This window comes from Lactuca sativa, chromosome 4 (genome assembly GCF_002870075.4).
Source record: "Lactuca sativa cultivar Salinas chromosome 4, Lsat_Salinas_v11, whole genome shotgun sequence".
NCBI lineage: Eukaryota > Viridiplantae > Streptophyta > Magnoliopsida > Asterales > Asteraceae > Lactuca > Lactuca sativa.
This window is the reverse complement of record NC_056626.2, coordinates 260,792,803-260,808,092: the sequence shown is the minus strand read 5'-3', so window position 1 is coordinate 260,808,092 and position 15,290 is coordinate 260,792,803. Positions and strand designations below refer to the sequence as shown.

The following is a 15,290-nucleotide window of genomic DNA, read 5'->3' as shown; positions in this document are numbered from 1 at the left end:
ACCGGCCCGGTTATAGGTACTTTCGGTTGATCCGTGGTCGGTTCCGGTTTTTTTTTGATCTTGTATACGAAATACATTAGTACTTTCTTCAAATATATGTGTACTATTTCTATAAGATATATGTATAATATTTATTTATATGTTTGTTACAAATATAGTCTTATTTATTTAAAAAAATATTTTCAATAAATTGATAATTAATTCAAATTCATTATATATTAACATTTTATGTTGTTATAATTTTAGGATTACATAATTGATAATATTATTGTAAAGAAAAAAGATAGAATATATATTTGTTAAAATCTAATTAGTAGAAAGGGCGTGTTTGACAATTTCTATAAGTTATAAAAATAAAATATACTACGAATATGTTTTAGGGTAAAAAAATAGGGTTAAAATGAAATAGAGTTAAAGATGAAACACTATTTCCCCCCGTTTTTACTCTATTTTTGAAAGAAAAGTTAGAGATAAGTTAGAAATGGTCTGATGTCCAAAATCTAAGAGGGCAAAAGAAGTGAAACTCTCCACACTCAAAGACTGTCCTTACTTTTGAAACCAAAAGTTATAAACCAAATGTTATCCAAGGCGTTGCCATCTCTAAACTATTCCAAAATATGATGCTCTCGAACTCTAGCCGCTCTAGACATGATGTAAGATTTACCCTAAACCCTATTCCAAGTTCCTGATATGAATCAACTACATGGGTGGTCGAAACATATAATGGGCCTATAGCTAAAACAAAAAAATGAGCCCCAAAGGCATATATATAATAAAAATTAATTCAAAAATAAACACATTATTACAAAGTTAAAAAAATTCACTATTAATATAAAAAAAAAAAAAAAAAAAACATTATGCAGACACATCATTACAAGAGGAACTGAAAAATACTTATTCTAGCATTTTTAGATGCAAAATCATTAATAATACTATCAAAATCAATTTTATCTTACATATATTTTCTCTATACATAATATTCCCAAACTGTTCAACGTTTCTGTCTCTATGTCGTAGAAGCCTAATATTAGATTCGGTTCGAAACAAGCTGCAACCGTAGAATAAAATCATAAACAAAAACAGTCAAACTAGACAATTTAGAATTATATTTAAGCTTTTGAGTTCTGAATTATATATCTACAAAAATATTACATTATCAAGTAAAAAATATGAAACGTTGGTAGAAGATATAAAGAATCGACTCCGGTCTAATCTCCAGAAATCTCAAACACAAACAAAATGATAATAATAATAATAATAATAATAATAATAATAATAATAATAACAACAACAACACTATAAGCTTTCAGCATTTGAGGACATGGAATGCAGAAACAAACAGTCAAACATCAGAAAAATTAGAACTGAATTTAGCTTTGAATTGAATCAGATATCTAGAAAGATATTACCATGTTCTGTAAAATAATCTAAAACTTAGGTAGAAGCTATGAAGAATTGACGGTCCAGTCTCCAAAAATGTGAGATACAAACGAAACCAAAAAAAAAATCGTGAATAAGAAATTAAATCAGAAACCAAGAATAATCGAAATACAAAAGAATTAGTGAAAAAAAAATAATCTATAGCTAACCTAACGTTTTTATCTCTTATTGATCATCGGTTCGTCGAGAACTTTGCAATTTTACATTCAATCAACAACCGACAAGTATAAGGTATCGACAAATGTGTGTATAATCTGAAGTCTGGTACTAGACTACCAGAATGAGAAATCAAAATATCAAATTAGAAACAAAGTGTGACTGATTATGAATTGTTCTTCTGATGTCGATTCACTAGGCGACGATTACAATTCACACAAGGTTTCAATTTGATTAACCGGTTCCCGCCTGATGTAGACTAGTGAAATACGTCCAAAATGAAAATGGTTGCTTAACATTTACTTCTCAAAACGTGTTCCATAGTCCATACAAGAATAAGAGGTTATTTCATTATGCTGAAGTTGGTTTAATTTGTTAATTGGGTCAAAGACAAATACATAAAATTAATATTTTTTTTTATTTATGAATATACTATACATCTCACAAATTTTGGGCCCGTTAACTTTATGGACCGTGTGATGATTTGGTCACGCGTGGAGCAGAGTTCATGAAACTGGTGGTCACTAGGGGTGTAAACGAGCTGAGCCGAGCCTGAGCCTAACCAAGCTCGAGCTCGGCTCCTTTAATTTTGAAGAAGCTCGAGCTCGAGCTCGAGCTCAATTCGAGCCTTAAAATGAAGCTCGAGCTCGGTTCGTGAACAATTTAGTGAGCTCGCGAGCCTAAACGAGCTTAAACGAGCCTATATATATATATATATATATATATATATATATATATATATATATATATATATATATATATATATATATATATATATATATATATATATATATATATATATATATATAGGCTCGTTTAGGCTCGCGAGCCCACTAGCTGAAGCTCGGCTCGAGCTCGTTTAATAAACGAGCCTCATATTTGGGCTCGAGCTCGGCTCGGGCTCGTTTAATTCGATCTCGAGTCGAGCTTTTAATGAGTCGATCCCGAGTAGCTCACGAGTAGCTCGGCTCACTTACACCCCTAGTGGTCACCGAAGAGCAGCTTATACAACATCCGCTGTAAGTTTTAAATCTGCAATGATACCACTTTCATCATGGGTTTTCCTCTTTTTAATAGTTGATTGTTCATTATTGCATCTTATGGTTGCGAGGTGGCTCGATGAAGAAGGATGTCATACCGATATTCGTTAAACCCCAATCTCACAAGCCCAAATCCAATCAGTCAGGATCCCCAAATTGCAACGTTAACTCTTACTGGTTACAAATTTGCCTATGTTTCAGTTTCTTAATTCTCACTCACGATTGCCAAATAGGATGTAGTCTTGAACTCATAATTCGATTCACCATAATGCGAAATTTGAGCTATAGACCTCACGGAGTCACGATCCTGTCAGTTGCTGTAAAGTTTCATTAATAGCTAGATTACAATCAATATCATTTTAATTTATGTAATTACGTATGCTTAATTGCTAAAGTAGTATTAATATTAGTTCAAAAGGCTAATTTTTACTTGTATTGCTAAAATGATACCATTGCAAAATTATAAGGATGGTGAATGGCTTTTGGTTATTGTCTGACTTGTGAATTTTCATGAGGGTATTTGAAATAAAGTGTAAGAGCCTGAGAGGAGGAACATTTATGTTCTTGATTTTTTTTTATTAATTTTTAAAGTATGAGATTAGAAAAGGAATTATAAGAGAAATTTCTAAATAGTTATCAATATTTGTTGGTCCATTATAATGATGCATATGCATAAGAAATAATGATTCCAATACTTAATGTAATCTTTTTGAATAATAATATCGGCTCATATCACATAAGTGTTAATAGTGTTTTTGTTGCTGTAAATTACTAAGTCCGTTATGCCTTTTGATTCAAAGGATTACAACTGGCAGGGGCGGACGCAGGAATTAGTAATAGGGTTGCACAATTTTTTTTCCCGTCACACATAATATAAAACATTAAAAAAAGAAATTCCGGTCAAACATAATATAAAAGATCTATTCATCTAATAATTTTTTTTCTGGTTAAACATAATATAACAACGATATACTAGAATTTAAATTTGTCCTTTTCGTGCAGACATCTTTTGAAACCGCTCCATTAATTTTTCATTCTCAACTTTCGCAAGTGCTTCGGTCTCGACATTACACAGCAATGCGTCGTTCAAAAATTCATCGCCAATTTTGTTACGCAAGTCGGTCTTCAAGAGTTTCATCTTTGAAAAACATCTTTCTACACTTGCAGTTGCTACAGGTAATATCAAAGCCAACTTTAATAGCTTATAAACCAAAGGATAAGATCGATGCTTCCCCGTACTAACCATCAAACGAGAAAGGTCGGAAATTCCTTTCAAACTAGCGAAGCGCTCATCTTTGATGCAAGAGTGATAAAATATCTCAAGTTGTCCTTCAAGGTCTATCATATCTGAATCATCAAAGTCATACTTGTATAACTTACCCAACTTCAATAACTTTGATTTGTCAAATTGTGCAAATGAATCACAAGGGCTCAAAGCACCCATGTATTCTAGTAATTGGGTGCTTGTTTCACTAAATTGATCCTAATATTCTGTAAGTTGCATATCTACCACCGTGTTGAATATTTCAACCTCAAAATGAAACCTATTAGTCTTTGTAGTCCTACGGTTTCTCGCACCAATATACAACTCTTCCATATCCAAAGTATCAATTTTGTGTGTTTCACAAAAGAGGATACTTTTGGCAAAATGCTAGCAAACCCTATGTTTCTAAAAGATTGCAATGCCTCCATTGTCCCTCTAACCATCGAAGCCGCTTCTAAAATGTCTAGATCTTTTCTTTGAAGTTGCTTTGACAATGTACCCGTGAGGTGTAAAAGGTCATACATCATATGTAAGTAAAACACGAACTCATATGATTTAAAATATGCTAAGATTCCAGATGCTTGTTGACGGTTTGCCAATGACCCTCCCTCCTTTTTCACAAAATCTAAAACTACAAGAACATCCGCAAATAACTTCAGCAAACTTGTGAGTGTGTTGAAATGTGAACCCCATCTTGTTTCTCCCGCTCGAACAAGTGTAGTCTCTTGATTTAACCCTCTTCCGGTTTCAAGTTCACCACTACACAAGCCTTTTTGCACCCTTTCTCTTGCTTGCTCTCGTAGTAAGTCTTTTCTTTTACACGATGCACAAACTACATTAACCACCAACGAAATTTGCTCAAAAAAGTCACTAACACCATCATGCTTCTTTGCTACAGCCACAACTACTAATTGAAGTTGGTGTGCAAAGCAATGTACATAAAAAGCCGTGTCATTCTCTTGTAATATCAAAGCTTTCAAACCATTGAATTCCCCTCACATATTGCTAGCCCCATCATAACCTTGTCCTCTTATCTATTAAAATTTAAAACAATTAATATATATATATATATATATATATATATATATATTAATTAAATTGAAATAACAAAAAAGTAAAGAATAAATTACCTGACTAAAACTCAACTTATTACTTGTAAGTACTTCATTTATGGCGTTTTTGAGTGTCAAAGAAGATGTATCCTTCACGTGCACTAGACCTATGAATCTTTCTTTCACAAAGCCAAGAGTATCGACATAACGCAAAACAATAGCCATTTGTTCCTTTTTTGAAACATCACTAGATTCATCAACTAGTAAAGCAAAAACATATTGACCAATCTCTTCACGAATACTCAAAAGTACTTCTTGTGCAAAACATTGCACAAGTTCTTTTTGAATTTTAGGGGAAATTATTTGATTGTTTTTTGGAGCATTTTCTAAAGTATTGTTGAAAATATCTTCACTAGTCTCTCGAATGGTTTTTAACACTTCAATGTATAGCCCTCTATTTTCCGAGTTAACTGACTCGTCATGACCACGAAACGGTAAACCGGTTTTCAATAAAAGTCTAACGACAATAATAGAAACACGTAATCGAGCTTTATATTTATGATCCTCTACTTCGGTTTGCCTCCTCAAGACTACATTGATAGCTTGTTTTTCCCTCATTAAAAACTCACACTTTTCTTTTGCTTTGTTGTGAAAACTATCAATACCACCCACATGAGTCTAAAATGCATCTTTTTTATTCCAAGTATCAAAACCTTGAGAAACAAATGCATCTCTCCCTCCTTTTTGTCCCATGAGGTCCCCACACAAATAACAATATAAACAATATGCACTATCCTTTTTCACACTATATTCCAACCAATCAAAGTCATCAAACCATGAAGGAACGAATCTTCTAAATCTATCACCTATTTTTTTAGGAAACTTATGTGCCCTTACTTGACACAGTCCTTGAAGCAAATATGCTCTTCTTACATCATCTCTTATATTTGGTTTGTAACTTGTAATCAATGGCCTATCCGCCGGGTCCTTTGGAAGATCCTTCAAGTCAACATTATCATTAGGTTGGTTAGAGCATTGTGTTTGTGGAGTTGCATTAGGATTAGAAACGGAAGGCATTGATTGATTGGTGATTGGTATTTGGGAACATTCTTCACCACTTTCATTAGGATTAGGTCTTTGTCTTTTGGTAAAAAAACCACTTAGTTTAACATATAAAAACATAACAATGACTTCAATAAAACAACTTGCTTTCACCTAATCAAACAATAAATTCAATAAAAACATAACAATTACACCTAATCAAACAATGACTTCGATAAAACAAGTTGGTTTCACCTAATCAAACAATAAATTAAATAAAACATATCAATTTCACCTAATCAAACAATCAATTCAATAAAACAAGTTGCTTTCACCTAATCAAACAATAAATTCAATAAACCATATCAATTTCACATAATCAAACAATCAATTCAATAAAAAACATAGCAATATAACCTAAGCAAACAATATAACTTTAACAAAACAAATCAATTTCACCAAAGTCAATCACTAACTTCAAAAACACATATCAATTTCAAATATCTTAATGAATTGGTAATTGGTAAAACTTACTTGCTTCATTATGAAATCGATCAAGACATCAAGTATTGTGAATTGTGATCCATCAAACCATTGAAATCGATCAAGCCTCAGCCCTCAAGGTCGATTGATCGATTGAATATTGGAGGCAAAATTCGATTGTGAATCGTGCGTCGCCCCTGCCCCTGTGTAAATTGCTAATTTATCAAATTAAGTTTCATTTAGGTTTTAGGGCTTTAGACAATTGGACTAACTACAATTGAATAAAACATTTGGCTCGTTATTATTTTTTTTCGTTCGGTAATTCCCGAAAGAGTGACAATATTTTTTATGTAGTTGCACAATTTTTTTTAGTAGTTGCACGATTTTTTTTTACGTAGTGGCACAATAGGTAAAAATTAAAAAAAAAAAAAAAAAAAATTCTACTTCGTACGCGGAAGCTAAGTGTTGCCGGTGCCACACCGGACACCTAGCTAGGACCGCCCATGACAACTGGTATAGAACTACCAATAGGTTTTCTCTTACAATTTCATAGCTTCTTTATGTGTTCAGTTTTTTTCTCTTTTATCATATTGATTTCATTTTAATGTCTAATGTTTTTGAGCTTGAGCTTCAATCTTGGTGATGTTTCGATGACTTAAAAACATGACATGTTAACCAACATAATACTCAAGATTTCTATGTATTGATTCTAGCAAAAGTTTCTCAAATGATTCAAATGAACTAAATAAACCAAAATGAACAAGAATGATAATGCTAGAGGTTTGAGAGCCTAGCCTCTCCTAGGTGGAGATGATCCACTCTTACAAAATGTAAGTTCTTACTTTCTTTCCGATTTAAATTATATAAAATTTCATTTTAGAGTATTTCAATATCATAAAGTATCATTAGATGTGTAAACCTATTTTCTCTTTGATTTTTATTAGGCAGTACAATATTTCAACCCATTTGAAGGATGTGTTGAATATATATAATCTCTTAAACATCTTTTTAGCAATTTTTTTGTAGGCGGAGTTTAAAGAAAAATGGGAACAGTTGGAAACTGTATGTGAAGAAGTTGACGATAACCAAAAATTTTATGATGTTGGTGGTCATGACAAGAAAAGAATACGATATAGATTTGGCTCCTTTGTAGAGGCGATTCCGATGATTATGGTACAACGGAACCATGTTATATTTTGGACAAAATGATAAATTGAAAGAATTGTGGGAGCTTGTGAGGAAACAAAAAGAGCAAAATGAAGAACTAAAGGAAATAATGAAAGCTAAATAAGAACAGCACAACACAAAATGCGAGCATCTTGAACGACAACTACAATCGGCAATGTTGGTTAACGCTTTTCAAGAACATCAGAAGTAGTAGATCATAGATTGTTGATTTGTTTTTCGCAAAGTTTTTATTTTGAATTAGGGTACTTGTAATAAATATTTCTAGTTTTATTTTATGGTATAAATCTAATTAATTTTTTGTTATTTTTGTTTTTATCATATATTGGTACAAAATAATTGGGAATTAATTTATAAGTTAATTATCCGTCCGTAAATATCTAGCATTGCAACGAAAACTATTCCTATAAATTGTGCTACGGAAACATGGCAACGGACTTTGTTATAGAATTATGGCTACGTAATTTGCTATGGAATTTCACCTACAGAAGCAACTATAGAATCCGGACCATGGATTTAGATATGGAACCAACACTACAGAAGTTGCTACCGAACATGGCTACAGATTTAGTTACGAAATCATATCCATGGAATTTGCTATAGAGATATGGCTATGGAAGTTGCTATGGATCCACTACAACGAAACTTTCAACGAAAGCAATGCAATGAAATTAGCTTTAAAAAGAGGACTAATTTCAAAAAGAGTAATACGGAATTAACAATAGATGCAAGAGTACAGAATTTGTAACGAAAATCATCTATGGAAAGTGGTACAGAATACATTGGCTACAGATTTCATTCCGTTGTCACATTTGCAACGAAATTATAGTTTTTGTTGTAGACCTTTGCTAGGCATTTTTTAAGGATAGAAATGGGTCGTTACAAATTCCATAGTTATTCGTCATTTGCAAAGGAATTTTCGTCTTTTCGATGGAATCTTTCCTTAGCAAAATTGACTTTTTCTTGTAGTGTTACAGTAGATGGCCATATCTATCTAATCAAGCATAAATCGGGAAACCTTTGAAAAGCTTAAAAATTTTAAGCACGAAGTAGAGAATCAGTTCGAAAAGACGACAAAGATGCTCTGATCTGATAAAGGTGGAGAATATCATAGTATCGAGTTGAACGACTAGCTTAAGGAATGTAGAATCGTTTCACAATTGTTGACTCCTAGGACACCGCAACTTAATGTTGTGGCAACGAGACAACATCAAACCTTGCTTGACATGGTTCGTTCCATAATGAATCGAGCTTCGCTTCTTATATCGTTTTAAGGTATGCCTTAGTGAAAACTGTCCATATCCTCATTCTTGTTCCTACCAAGAAGGTTACCAAAACACCTATTCAAATGTGGATAGGGAAGCTTCCCTCGCTCGCACATATGAAGGTCTGGGGTTGTGAGGTTTTCGTTAGGCATGAAATCCAAGATAAATCGGAACCCGGATCTGAGAAGTGTATTTTTCTTGGTTACCTATAAAAGTCATTTGGATACTTGTTCTATATACCTAGTGAGAACGTGGTCTGTAACTTGAAGAGGAGTCCTGAGAGAAAGAAAGAGTGAGAAAGCGAGAGAGAGAGAGAGAGAGAGAGAGAGAGAGATCATATCGAAAGGAGACAGTGGGAGTACAATCGATCTTCAAGAGTCATCCAATCAAGGAACCTTTGATGACACTAGCATTCAACCTGAGACTAAAACTATTGAGCATATTGACAATTCATTACCTCTTTGTCGGCCTGGTAGAGTTAGCATGTCACCATCATTTTATGGTTTCCATATAACGACGGATGGGGACAAGTTTATCGATGATAGTACACTGGTAAATTTGAATGAGCCACCTAACTACAAGGAAGCGATGGCATGCTCTAAGGCTGCAAAATGGAAGAGGCAATAGATAGCGAGATCCAATCCATGTATGATAACTAAGTATGGAAACTGGTTGATCAAGCTCCCGGTCAAAAGGCCGTTGGTTGTAAATAGATCTTTAAGAAGAAGAACGATATGGATGGTAATGTTTAGACCTTCAAGGCAAGTTTGGTTGCAAAAGGCTATACTCAAACCCAAAGGATTGACTATGATGAGACCATTTCACTAATTTCCAAGATTAAGTCGATTAGGGTAATGCTATCCACAGTTGCTTATCATAATTATGAAGTATGACAGATGGATATGAAAAACGCCTTCCTTAATGAGAAACTGATTGTTGGTGTTTACATGGCTCAACCAGAGGGGTTTACAAATCCCAAATTCCCTAATAAGGTGTGCAAGCTTGAGAAGTCCATCTATGGACTAAAACAAACATCTTGTAGTTTGAATCTTTACTTCCTTGAAAAGATCAAGGACATTAGATTTTCTAGAAGTGAAGATAACTCATGCGTGTATGTCAAAGCTAGTGGGAGTGTAGTGACCTTCCTAGTTTTGTATGTTGATGATATACTCCTCATAGGAAATAACGTCCCAACTTTGCAAGAAGTGAAGTCTTGTCTTGGGAAATGTTCTGCTACGAAGGATCTAATTGAGGGAACGTACATTCTTGGAATAAGAATTTACAGATATAGGCAAAGACGTTTATTTGGGCTTAGATAGAGTACTTATCTGGATAAAATATTGAAATGGTTCAATATGGAGAATTCCAAGAAATGGGATCTTCCTATACATCATACTGTAAAAAATTAAATAAGATTCAATGTCCTAGTAGTGATAAGGAAATAGATGTGATGAGTCGAGTGCTATATGCTTCGACTATAGGATCGATCATGTATGCTAAGACATGTACTTGACCCGATGTTGCTTTGCTTTGAGAATGGTTAGAAGATATTAGGGTAATCTTGGCATGACTCAATGGATAAAAAGGTGTAGATTATTAGGATCGCCATATGATTCAACTGCTTGAAAGATCTTGTATCCTGAAAAGTCATTATAGAATGATATTGCTAATAACATATGATCTTATAGGGTCAAACTTATAGCAAGTTACCACTAATTAATTATTTATTAGATTAATTTTGATTATTAATAAATATCAACACTTGTAGTTAATTGGAAAAACATTATTTTATGAAAATAATATTTACCAATATATTGAGAATTTTTTTCTAAGAAATAGTAATAAAAGAGAATATAAACTAGCTTAATATCATATTGTATCAATATTAATGTTGTGTACAACATTTTGGTCACATTGAGTAACCATTTGGTTAAGATGCAACTAGGTAGTTATGGTTATAAAAAAGATACTTCTCATTTTGTCTTCTTTCTTTATATTGCCAAAATTTGAGGCTTGGAGACATGATTGCTTTCGATTTATATATTACTTAATGTCATACCAGTTGGATTTTGTGTACTATAACACTCCTATGATGCACATACAACCCTAATATCATTGGATCTAAGTTTTCTCTAGTTATACATGCAATAAAATTTCCAAAGCATGAAGCCTACAACTAGCATACAATTTTGACATATAAATCATAAAATCAAGTTAGAAGAATACCTCTTTATTAGCTTGTAGTTTTGGTCTTTCAAGAGCTTAGCACCTCAAGTGTGATGCCTAAAATGGTTCACAAACACCATGAACAAAGGAAGACTTTGAGAGAGAGGCTAGACACTCCAAAATCGGCTATATCTCTTCCTAGAAGACTTAGGGGGCTGATTTTAGGCTAAGGGATAACACATATATAGTGTAGGATTCCAAGGGTCATGTATAAACTGTAACAACCTGAATTTCCAAAATAAATTTTCATTTTTAAAACATAATTTCATTCATAAGAAATGTTAAAATCCAATGTAACACATGTCATCCGAATAAAACAATCCCAAGATCTCAAATACATAAAACTCCATCAATGTTTACAGATCATGACGGCGCCTTCCCGCGATCCTCGCTGGTACCTGAAACACATATCACACAAACGATAAGCATAAATGCTTAGCGAGTTCCCCAAAATACCACATATAACACATACGCCACTCAAGGCTATAACTCTGCAAGACCTTCCGGTCAATGTGTCTCAGGGGACTTCTGTCCCGTAATTCTAGTAGACCTTCTGGCCCCACTTCTCTGACCTTCCGGTCTGTATCATCTTGACCTTCCGGCCCATACATTAGTGACCTTCCGGTCCATATCATAATACTCATAACATAACACATCACATACATATCATATAACAACATGCATCACATACTCATCATAGCACATAAGACCTTCCGGTCACACATAATTACCAATCTAAGTAAGGTATAGCGAGAAGACTTACCTCGTACGATGTCGGATAACCTCTCGTGCTCGATTACCCGACCTAGCCTCCTCCTATCAACATAATGACAACTCTAATCAATACTTTATCATGTCCTCATTTCTAAAGGATGGGTAGAAGACCATTATACCCCTCCTTGACCTCTCTTGATCCAACTTGACCAAACCCCTAAGATCAACTTAAGTCAACTCTAGTTAATGGTCAAAATTTTACTAGACTCGTCAAGTGCACTCGTGTGACTCGGCGAGTCCATGCATGCCCTTTTAATCCTCATAAATTCTCACTCGACTCTTCAAGTTAACCTTGCACTCGACGGGTTACCACTGGTCACGAATCGCGGGGCAACCTGACTTGACTCGTCGAGTTCCCTTATGGACTCGACGAGTTCCTTCCATGGCAACACTCAAATGAACTTATGAGGTCAGATCTGTTTCTCTAACCTATAGACCTGACTTCCTAATGCTCAATAATTACATAAATGTGTCACACCCGAAAACCGGAACGGCGGAAACGTTCAGGGGTGGAGGACGTCATGTATAGTATCACAACACAGAATAATAGTAAACAAGTAAACAACATCATCCATTGCATTAATAATATAAATTTAATACAAGTGTGTTCTGTGGTTTATAAGACTCCAAAATATGAATCCAAATAAAAAGATGAGTCTTGTATGTGCTCCATATTCTCAAAAGCTAGCCTCGGTACCTATCTACTGATGACCTGAGAATACAAGTTATTTTGAATGAGTTTATCAGCATTAAAGCTGGTGAGTTCATAAGTATTTTAGTGTCATTATTTGTATGAAAATGTTAGTAAGTGTTTGAATGTAAAAGCTTGTAAACGTTTTTAGTAAAGTTGTAAATGTTTACTAGTAGTAAAATGTTCGTTGTAAAGGTTTGCAAAACTGTTTCTAAAACCTTCGTATCGTCTTAGAAAATCCCATATTTTCTACTAAAACTATAGTCTTCTACCAAGAACAAATATTCGGTTTGTTTATTTGTAAAAGTATGTATCTTTCCCAAGTCTAAGTATCATTATCAAAATATAGTTTGTACATTATCGTTTATCTAAACGTTTCAAGGAAAATGTATTAGGGAAAATATTATAGAACTATAGTTTTGTATATGTAAACTACCTTAATATTGCTTACCTTAAAGCCAATGAATTATAAGGTAATGTGAGACTTGTAACCATACTGATTGACGGCTGAATAAACACGACGATGAAAGACGTCGAAAATAAATGTGACATTTGTCACTCCATCGGCTTGGTCGGCCTAGGACTATATCTAACGGTCAGGGTGCGGGATAGTCTGTCCCGCTCTCCCTCCAGGAGACTCTGGTTACCAACATGACAACGGTGGAATCCGCATCATGTAGAAATAAATCTTATATTCTAAGTGTTATGCTCTAGTATGTTCTTTCAGTTTACTTGTAAATGTATATGTATATGTTCTCTTCTTTGTATATGTATATATATGTATATGTTCTCTTCTTTGTATTTGTATATGTATATGCTCTTGTTTAATCCCGACAATAGTACGTTCTGACTCATGTATGAACTGACTCTCTCTATGTTTCATAGTATTTAGAATTACTAAGTAGTATCTTCCTAAACTATACCTATTATTGTTTGTATAACTGAATGTATTGAACTGAGGTAAAAGCTATTATATGAATATGCATCTCCATCTTGCCAGTCTCTTTGATTGGTAAGAAATGCGCGGATTTGGTCAATCTATCGACGATGACCCAAATGGTATCAAGTCCACCCATTGTCTTGGGCAACTTTGTTATGAAGTCCATAGTAATCCGCTCCCATTTCCACTCCGGTATCTCCGGTTCTTGAAGTAAGCCTGATGGTTTCTGGTATTCGACCTTAACCTTTGCGTAAGTAAGGCATTTACTCATGAAGGTAGCAATCTCTGCTTTCATGTTAGGCTACTAGTATAACTTTTTAAGATCCATATACATCTTATCTGAACCTAGGTGGATGGAATATCGAGTGTTGTGCGCCTCGGTCATGACCAAGTCTCGGAAGCCACCATACTTCGGTGTCCAGATCCGGTCCATGAGGAATGAGGCTCCGCCACCCTTGACTTCCAAATTCTTATCCATCCCTCGCAGGGATTCCCCCGCCACATTTTTTGGTTCCACGGCTTCGAGTTGAGCCTCTTTGATTTGCATGGACAAATGCGAATGTAACATCCCGAAATATCAAGAGTAGAGTTGAAGGGCTAAAAGAGTAAGTTGTGAAAGAGTGACTCGGCGAGTCCATGGATGGACTCGGCGAGTAGAGTCGCGACTGGGTCGCGTGCTAAGTAGCCAACTCGGCGAGTCAGTGAGGAGGACTCGGCGAGTAGGCGCTGATTGGAGACAACCCTAATTCTCGGGGTTGAGCCCTATATAAAGAACATTATGTTTTCCTCCCAGCCTCCTTATCACCCCTTGAGCCCCAGAAAACCCTAAATCGCGGAGAAGCACCATTGTTGAGTGGATTGGAGCTTGGAGAAGTAATTGTTGAAGGAATTTTGGGAGATTGAAGGCTTGGAGCAAGGGGCTTTGCTTGGATTCGAATTACATTGCAGTTGGGGCATCTCTTGGAGGTAATATCTCGTTCTTGGGCTGTTATTATGTGTTTCTTCATTTTGGGGTTTGTGGGAACTTGTCTATGGATGTAATGGGAAGTCTAGAGGTTAGATCTGAGGTTGCTACCTCAGATCTGGAAGGGAGAAGAATCAGAGAGCATGAAAGTCCCTGTGTTGGAGTGTTTAGTGAAGCTTTCATGTCCCAAACCCTAGCCCAATGTGCAAATGGCCTAGATCTCTTTGGATTCACGTAAAGTTTGCCACTTTACGTGATGGATGAGTGGTAGGAGGCTAGATCTATGTTTTGTAGCAATTGCATGGCCTGGAATGCTTCTGAATGGATTCAGACCGGTGGTACTCGGCGAGTCACATGGGTGTACTCGACGAGTTGGATGAAGATGGCCTGGAACTCGGCGAGTTGTATGAACAACTCGGCGAGTAGGTTGATGATAGTCTTGGACTCGATGAGTCTGTTCTTGGACTCGGCGAGTCATGTCGAAGAGTCCCGATATTCCCTGGTTGAGTCGAGAATCGGTGAGTCAAGGGATGACTCGGTGAGTTGTGTGCGAGTGGACTCAGAGTTGTTGGACTCGGCGAGTCTCAGAGTGACTCGGCGAGTTAGGTCGCGGATTGAGTGAAGTTCTGATTATAGAAACTCGGCGAGTCATAGAGTTGACTCGGCGAGTAGGGTCAGTCAGGGGTTGACTTTGACTGAGGACTTTGATTTTGGCCAAGGGTTGACCGTTGACTTTTAGGGTTTGGTCAGCGATGTGGCCTTTGGGCCA

At 35.3% G+C, this 15,290-nt stretch overlaps 2 protein-coding genes across 2 annotated transcripts; both read right to left on the bottom strand.

Annotated features, from left to right (window-relative positions):
• Positions 1-4,142: 4,142 nt before the first annotated feature.
• Positions 4,143-5,570, bottom strand: LOC111886980 (uncharacterized). The gene is made up of 3 exons (XM_052771124.1): positions 5,031-5,570; positions 4,922-4,934; positions 4,143-4,804 (listed from the first exon to the last, which is right to left on the bottom strand). The coding sequence occupies exons 1-3, from the start codon at positions 5,568-5,570 to the stop codon at positions 4,143-4,145; spliced, it is 1,215 nt and encodes a 404-aa protein (XP_052627084.1).
• Positions 5,571-5,630: 60 nt separating this feature from the next.
• On the bottom strand, positions 5,631-6,536 carry LOC128133615 (uncharacterized). Its single transcript, XM_052771123.1, has 2 exons — positions 6,528-6,536; positions 5,631-6,167 (listed from the first exon to the last, which is right to left on the bottom strand). The coding sequence occupies exons 1-2, from the start codon at positions 6,534-6,536 to the stop codon at positions 5,631-5,633; spliced, it is 546 nt and encodes a 181-aa protein (XP_052627083.1).
• Positions 6,537-15,290: the final 8,754 nt, after the last annotated feature.